Source organism: Apus apus, chromosome Z, assembly GCF_020740795.1.
Source record: "Apus apus isolate bApuApu2 chromosome Z, bApuApu2.pri.cur, whole genome shotgun sequence".
In the NCBI taxonomy this organism is placed as follows: domain Eukaryota; kingdom Metazoa; phylum Chordata; class Aves; order Apodiformes; family Apodidae; genus Apus; species Apus apus.
Genome location: NC_067312.1, coordinates 35494355 through 35503175, shown reverse-complemented (window position 1 = coordinate 35503175; position 8821 = coordinate 35494355). Strand labels below are relative to the sequence as shown.

The window sequence follows — 8821 nt, the reverse complement described above, 5'->3', positions numbered from 1 at the left end:
GATAAATAACCAGCATCCACAAGATTGCATGCTGGATATCATTACATTAATTTCATGTGCTCATTGGTCATTTTATTCTCTTTAGGAGGGCCATTATACATGTGAGTTTTAATTGATGGAAGCAATATGATTAAAAAAAAAAAGTATTTCTCATATTTGAAGAACATGAGGAATATGTTTTCTGAAATAAAATTCTCAGTAGTTAAAGTTAGCACAACAGATCTGAAAGCAACAAAGTATTAATCCACAACATTATTGTAGTTATTCTCTCAGCATTTTATTTGAAATATCAATACTTTCCATTATATAGTTTATACATTAAGCAGTAGGGAATTGTCTTCATTTCACATAATCCAGTACTGAAGTGGCACATTCAAAGCAGCACATTACATCTCTGAAGGAATCTGTACAATTTAGATAAATAGAACTCTGAATAACTAAACTAACATAACTTCCGCAACATTTACCAAAAGAATGCCAAGAAGCTAGGCACAGCACTGTAGACACAAAGTGCAGGAAGGAGGAATACAAGATAACCAACTAAACATATGAAAAATGTTTTTGCATATACAGTCACATGTCTTTCATTGCTCAACACAAAAATGTAACAAATTTTATTTAGTCCTCATTGAGGGCAGAATATGCACAAATGATGTTCAAATAACACGTGGTAGACAGAAATAAATGAAGTGAGGGTTGTGTTTAGTTAGTTATTGTATTCCTCAGTGAATAAGTTTACAAAGGATACCTGGTGCTTAAGCAGAATGATCTTGTGCCAAGACTTGACAAGAAACTGTTAACAAATGCCAGTTTTATTCCCCATCTTGCCCTCTTACTGGCATTTTGGTGAGCATGCACAAAGTTCCTGAAGGGCAAATTCAGGCGGTTTCTGGTCGAAGGTTTTTACTATAGGAATCCCCATTTTATGGTTTGCAGTTTACCTCTGGATGGAAATAGGCCTCTTCGCAATATTTAGGAATAAAAAAATGAGCAGAGAGCAGCAGGACACACAGTACAGTGGTTCACTTTCTGAGAAACTGAAGGGTTCACATTTACGCCATCTGTCTGAGAACACCAAGCCAGTTTCATTGGAAGATACAGTTTTGGTTAGTCAGTGTTAGACCTGTGTGAACTGTATCATTAGGAAGGGAAAGATGGAACGGCAAGAACTCTTCCCTCTTTTTATAGAGAACTAAGACTGAAAAGTAATACAGTGGTGATAGGCATTATCTTCCCAAAACCACCTCCACCTTCTGCTACTTCATGGAGTTACCTGCTTTGCTTGCCATCATCTTCCCAGCTTCATCTCAGTAATGCTTCTGGTTACCACCAGGCCAGTACGGCCAATACACTAACCAACCCTATGCTGGCTCAGAAGATACCACGCATCACCACCATGTAGTTAGACAACACGTAAACCAAAGATGCTCAGTGGGAAATCGATGACTCTAACCACTGCAGTTCACACTTGTAAGGTGTAAGAAGCAGCATTTTGAAAGCAGTGGTACTGATACAGCTAACTGGGACAGAGGTGGTGTATCAGCCATCCTAATGGGGTAATGGAACTAGAATATCAACATAATTGATGGGGAAGAAACCTGACTGGCCATGAAGCATCCCTTCATACCAGTTTTCATCAATCTGGTTAGTGAGGGTAATGATATCCCCTTCTTTAAATCCCAGCTCCCCTTCATTTTCTGGTTCAAAGTCATATAGAGCTCGGCAGCATGGCTGATCCATGTGAACACCTATAGAGAAGAAACACAAAGAAAATAATGTGCTTAAAGAAGTCAATACTACAGTATCCTTTTTACCCTTGTACTTGCTACAGATTTTGTTGTTTCTCATATCACTTATATGCTGATGGCAGTTCTCTGATAGCTTCTAAATTTTGACTGCTAAACCTCACTAGAAGACAGCTATCAGCTTTTGGCAGTGTTTAGTTTTAATATGTGACTACTAGTAAATGTCTGACAATTCTAAAAGAACTAAGCTACAGTCAAACCCACACCTAAAAGCACGGCTATGATTACTTTGGAATCTACTTTTAATCTGTTTACAAAACACAAAAAATGAAGCAAATGTCCTAATCATACTCAGCTTTACTGGTACAGAAACGCTTTGTCCATTTACCTCAGGTGTGTAGTGTAAGGGTACCTTAAAACAACAGTGAAGGTGTAACTGTAAAGACATTGTACATGCTCCTAATCCTCTGAATTTTAACATGAGGTTTCCAAAGATTTTTCCTCCCTGTTCCCACAGAATGCTTCACTGAAGGGCCACCAGGATAGATTCATAATTTTTAAAGCAAAACCCTTCTAATATGCAAGTTCATGAACATCAGACCAAAACCCCTTTAGGATGCCTAATGGATATTATTATTGTAAGTCATTAGTTTCTTAAGATTTTAATGCAATTTATGAAATCACAGAATTATAGAATGGTTTGAGTTGGAAGGGACCTTAAAGATCATACAGTTCCAAACTCTCTCCCCCAGGCAGGGACACCTCCCACCAAATCAGGTTGCTCGGAGCCCCATCTCACCTGGCCTTGAACACTTTCAGGGAGGTGGATTCCAAATTAAAGAAATATTCCTACCAGCCCCCACATCCCACCTCTCCTTTCCCCAAGCCCATGCAAGTGTCTATAGATTTAGGCTTACCAAAAGTAAAATTATTATTGGTCAAATTATTTAGGATTTAGCAGCACTAAATTGTAAGTATTCTTATTTCCCTACCTACTGTTCCACAGTAAAAGTGCATGAACTTCCAGAGGTCAGAAAGAACTGACACACACTGCTCAATCATAATGTTATGTTTAAGAAAATGTATTTTGGCTTTTTCACATATACTGGCTTCAGGATAAATACATTTCACATTCAAACATTTTGCATATTCATTTTAACCACTTGCTATGGCCAGAAGACCCATGCTTGAGCTACTTTAGGACAAACATATTCCATTTCTATAGATGTCAACAGAGCAAGTTTTTCAAATACCAGATTAGATTTACTAAACTTTTTAAGGAAACCTTCTTTCATTTCTTCAAATATCACTCACAGTATATTTTGGTTTATTTGTCATGAAGACTACTTTGCTGGCATCAATAAGCTTTACAGTGCATGACTCGTAACCTCATTGATCCCAGATTAAATTTAGAAGACTTAGAAAATAAACTCTAATGACCACAAAAGATCAGGGCTTTGAATGAACCAACCCGAACATCCACTAGAGAATTTTCAAGGAAGAAGGTATTTCTATGAAACTAGTAAACACTTCAAAATTAAGTATTGAAGAAAATGCTAATTACTGCTCTCTTAATGCTGAAGAGACAGAGGAACATCAGTCTGCACTGCCTTAGCACAAGCAAGTGTTCATGACACTACAAAAAAGAAGTGAAAATGAAAATGAGGAGCTTTAGTATGCAAGACTCAAGCTATGCTCAAGGAATCTGAAATGTATCTCTCTCTCCTCACTAGCACAGTGAGATTAATTGGCATTTGCAAGATTATACAAGGCAATTTCCAGTTGCAGGTGCTAAATGGAGACACTGTTGCTGCCTCTGTCTGGGAGAACATGAAACAAGATGTGATGGGAAGGAAGGAAATCTGATTAAAGATCCAATGAAAAAAAAATCTAGTCTTGCAAGGTGGAATGTGCTAGCAGTTGTCACTGAGGTAAACTGAAATAACTGAGTTCAGAGTCTGGATAGAGACCGTGAGCCTTCAGCATGGCAGGGGATAACAGACTATCACAGTGAGAAAATATAATAAGACTTTCTTAGTATGTGCCACTCCCAGCTGGACAAAGAAAATAACTCAGATGGCTTGTTTTTCTTTTTAGTGATTTTTACTTTCAGGATCTTTGTATTGTCATACCTGATTTTAAAAAGCACAATGAGGTTATGAAGGTTTTAGGGGCAGGGTTCAGGGTTCTTCATTTTCACGAAAAACTTCCAGTTTTTCTTTCATTTTCTAAATGTCTGTTTTGTAAAGATTCGTAGTGAAATTAGTAGAACAGCATCTCCTTGAACTTCTTGGACTAAGGAAATGTTTTACACAAACACATATTTAAAGCAGCGGATGATCCATCCCTATTCTCTTGTCTGGGGATGTGAACATTTTGCAAAGAAACAACAGTTTACACATCTCTCCCCTGTACTATCCTCATTCTCATTTTCCCTCACTATGGAAGAATTAACTTTTAGAAGAAAGCATGGAACTTCTGCATTCTGGTGTTGCTACTGCCATTACCTGATGGTTTGGGTGTGGTGGCATGGGATATTCCTCCATTGTGCTGAGTAATGTCACCAGTTGTGAAATCCAGGCTCATACGGGGTTTGGGCTGGTATTCCCTCCTGGGCTGAGATGATGCCTCTTTTATTCTGCCAAAACATGAAGTTAATTGGAAAGAGTTAGTTTCCTGTTAACAGATGAGCAGCACCAAACATCTTCATTTGCATGGCTGAAGTTTCCATCCATCAACCATCCAGACTAAACAAGTCTGGGCATTTGGTGTAATTTTTTGTTTAACGCATTACCAAAAAACACTTGTTGTGTTTATGCCATGAGGTTGTTAATTTTTCTTTTCCTCTAGGAACTAACCTATCGTTTTGGCTTCCTTTTGTCTAACAATAAAAAAGAGCTTCTAATGGAGAAAAACTGATTAGCAATGCTTAGAGAAGAGCTGTAGAAATATCTCTGCCCCAGTTTTTAGCATGACCCTTGCTTCTGCCCTTAGCAAGCTTGAACTATTCAGTTGGTCCATGTCAATTCCTGTCATTTTGTGCAGAAACTGTGTGGGAATGTACTGACTTCAGCTGCAGACTTAGTTCATTTCTAATTTGGAATACTTGTTTCACAAAGGCACGTAATTCCAGTTTTCCTGACCCTCAGAATAAAAATATTATGCACTATCCATCTCAACTTACTCTTCTAATTGAGAAAATAAGAATTTCTAGGAAAGGGTAAATTTTCAGATTCCAGAGTAAAATCCAGGGAAGGGAAGATGACAAAATCAGAACAGCTTATGCAGAACAACTGCCACGTACATTTCTAATACTGCACATGGAAGAACACTTGAGTAAAGACCTCTCTATTTAAAGGACAAGGTGGTTTCCCTAACCTTCTCTTTATCTGCTCCACACTTGCTGTTGGTAGTACAATTTGGTTTTATCTATTGAAAAGATCTGCTTCTATATTAACCAGTTTTAGACCTGGTAACAAGGGTTTCCTCACATTCCAAAATCTTACCAGTATTATTCAGTCCCCAGAGATTGCTTTTCTTCTTCATAAACAAAAACATAATCATATTCAAAAAATAAATTAAGGAAGCTTAAATTAAAAGGCTTTGCTGTGTTTCACTCATTAACGTAAGTTACTTTTTGAAAACAGTGAAGTTTTGAAAAAAGAAATGCTTAAACAAATTCAATTACACTTAATACTTCCGTGATAAAATATCTTTTTTTACAGATTATAAACTAGAAAATGACAGTTTCAGTGGCTTGCTAAAAATTACCCAAAAGCTCAGCATGAGCCATTTTTCTGAAGAAAAGAAACATCTCCAAGGAAACCATTCTTGCTTCCCAGCTGCTCTGTCAGGATACTCTGTCTTGAAAACTGCAGTCCCCTTTAGCTTGATGAAAAAGGGAGTTTAAAAGTAAAAGCCTTTGCTGACCTTCCAGATTTTACTACTTTTATCGCAAAACTCCCAATGTTTGCCAAATTTCTAAAATCCCAGCTCCTGGTACCATGGTATTTTAAGGAAGTTCACGCCTTCCATTAATTTGTAGAAGAAAAATGAAAATTCTTGCACTTGCAGTTCCTGAAGAAAGTTTTGAAGCCTAATCTGAAGGATGTAGAAAGAACAGAAGATTTTAGTGCATTTTTAAATTTTTCATGGTTTTTGCAATCTATTTTATTTTCATTCTTTGGACAATATTTTAAATGTGACAGTCTTAGCAGTTAGAAAACATTGTCCATGCCAAACAACAAGTACCTGGAAAAAAGAAAGCATGAGCTGTAGACATCACTTAGAGAGAATGGTAAAAATCTGCTCAGCTTAAAAGTAAAGCGTTATTTATTTTCTGGTCCATATGGCCAAAATAGCAACCCCAAAAACCCATGGCCATGCATTCTTTGCTGCCTGAGTATCACAAGCAGGAAAAGACAAGTAATTTAAATAGTAACAACTCTACATCACAGCTTAATCCCTGGCATGAGCACAGGACTCTAATTTCTATCTAGTGGTATGGACAAAGGATTATTTACCCAGAAAACTCTTTACAGTTAGGGATAAACAGGAAGTTTAAGTAAAATATTTACTTCAGCTGATCTGTAACAGCAGCCCAGTGCAAGGTTCTTGAAAAGCTAAAATAATTCTGAGGTGAAACTTAAAAGATACTGTTTAGCAGAAGTTTCAAAAGAGCAAAGGATTATCTAAATTCATAGAGGAAAAGAAATCTGTTGCAGAGAGAGGAATGTTCACTTTATGGCGTAACTTAAGAGACAGCAGAACAACCCACTTTTTTCTGATTATTTTTTTCTAAAGCTTCCGTAAAGTAAATGAATTGCAGTATTCATTTGGAAGTGCTAAAAATAATCGTTAGCTGTATAGACCGTACAGCAAACTGTAACCGTAAACAGCCTGCTGTGAAGCCCACCAGCAAGTGCTGCTCCTAACTGCAAAGAAATGTTAAGACTTAGAACTGGATGAAGCTTACAGACTGTGCGCTCTGAGAAAATAAGCACTGGCAAACCCAGTAGTACCAGAAACTGGATATACATTACTGACATCAGAGAACAGCAAAGAATAATGAAGAATTAAAAAGCTGCCTTCACACAGTATATGAACATTACCTGCTCTTGGGAATTACGTCTAGCTTTTAGGAAGAGTCTTCCAGTACCATGTGGACTAAAGAAATATTTCCCATATGTTAAGTTTCCTCAAAGAGGTACATGCATGTGGGAAGTTGATCAGCTTTTACAAACATTATCTTCCCCATTTCAAGAGGGTAGATGTGTTTTGTGTTGATAGAAACAAAAATTCTAAACTAAAAATTCTGAAGTTCTATTAAAAAGATAGTGTATAAATTCTGAGACGGCATTCACAGTTACAAAAAAGAGGATGGAAGAGTTAAACTCAGTTAAGCTTTTCATCAAGATTATCTGATAATAAAGCTGGAAAACAGGAGTATTCAATAAGGTGGCAAACGATGGGCTGGCCACTAGGGAGATCTTCATTGACTTCACTGGCTCAGGGAGATCTTCAGATAGATGAAAACACAAGATATTCTTTCTCAATAGTAATCATTAACGTCTTTTTTCAGAAAGACTACTTTGTGAATACGTGCAGGAATGGTAAGGAATCTGAAGTCGTAAGTCTCACTGACTTCCAATATTTATAAACACTTGCTTTTAGTTAAATGCCATTTAACATCTTTACTGAGCTGTGATGCTTTACCAAAGTCAGTCCTCATTAATCATACTCAGAATTATATGCATCTCCAAAACATATAAACTTCAGCTTGCAATTGCCAAATGAAATAGTCCTTGTTTTCATAAACATATGAAACCAAGCTGCAAAAGAAAATAGGATTGCATTCTAAGCAGAGGTTTTCTGCCTCTGTAAAACCAAAAAAAACAATTCAACAGATTTACAAAAAGTGCATTACCTATCTTCCAGCTTAGAAGTAACTCGCTGTAGGATCTGTGTGGCCTGCTTGTGGTACTCCAGCTGGGCTTGTACAAGAGCAGAGAGCTGGCTCACTTGTTCAATCTGAGGATCAACATTAAAACATCAGATCTTAGGTGAGTACTCATAGCGAGTAAAGGCGACTGTCACACTGACACTGCAAAGGCAATTCTACTTACCTCTCTAAAAACTTGGTTCATCTTTGTAATTTGTAAATAGTTACATACATATCACTCTTTATTCATTACTATGTCTGGTTATGACCTGATTTGGAATCATAACTGCACCTCTTCTCCACTGCTCACCTACTTCATTCAGCAAACACTATGAAAGTAAAAATGAGGCTGTAATGAGAGCGTAATACATCTTTTCCCTTTCTGCCGTTGAAGAGCACAAAATCACAAGGACTACTTACGGTCATGCCTCTGTCATAATCTGGCCTGTGAAGCAGACCAAAACAGGAAGACACTATGTATTCTTGGATGCAGAGTATTTGTAGTGAAGGTACACAGCACATTACTTCGTGAGTGAAAAAAAATCAAAAACTCTTTCACAAGCAATGTATTTGCTAGCAGTTTCCATAATACATAATGCCACAATGGTATAATGCAAGCCAGCAAGATATGGCCACATGGGGTTGGATGTTACTCCAAGGATTAAAACTAAAAACTTGCTAGATTTCTTTTCTTTCCACAAAGCATTATTTAATTTCTAATATGCATATATTTTTCAGAGTGTTTTGTTGTCCCTCTACAGCAACCTGGCAACAAAATGAAGAATTAAATTAGGTGTGCATTTAAACTTTAAATAAGTAAAATACTTGAAATTTATTTTCTTTGACCATATATTCTGTAAAACAGACTTCACCTGAAATATTTTTTATTTTCATCCAAAAGAAGTAAGTTTTTCTTCTCACTTCATTTTACCATTTCAGCATTAACTATTAATATAAGTTTTAAAAAAACCTAACAGGTGCTCAATCCCAAAACACTTTGTACCCCAAAAATGTGCTACAGGATCAGATTCGAGGTGTCACATTAACTTTGGCTTCCTTATTAACTATTTCACCTCCTTACAGCAGAGACCATGGGTCTCTTACCTTTACCAATCCTCTCAGCAGCCCACCGTCT

At 37.0% G+C, this 8821-nt stretch overlaps 1 protein-coding gene across 1 annotated transcript in view; it reads right to left on the bottom strand.

Moving 5' to 3' along the window:
* Positions 1 to 258: 258 nt before the first annotated feature.
* The window catches only part of SH3GL2 (SH3 domain containing GRB2 like 2, endophilin A1), a 105261-nt gene continuing 96698 nt past the window's right edge, over positions 259 to 8821 (bottom strand). Inside the window, exons 7-9 of the mRNA XM_051643058.1 lie at positions 7672 to 7775; positions 4253 to 4383; positions 259 to 1748 (exon numbers count right to left, since the gene is read on the bottom strand). Of these exons, the coding sequence (XP_051499018.1) occupies positions 1549 to 1748; positions 4253 to 4383; positions 7672 to 7775 (435 nt within the window). The 3' untranslated portion in view covers positions 259 to 1548. The remainder of the gene's footprint in view (positions 1749 to 4252; positions 4384 to 7671; positions 7776 to 8821) is intronic.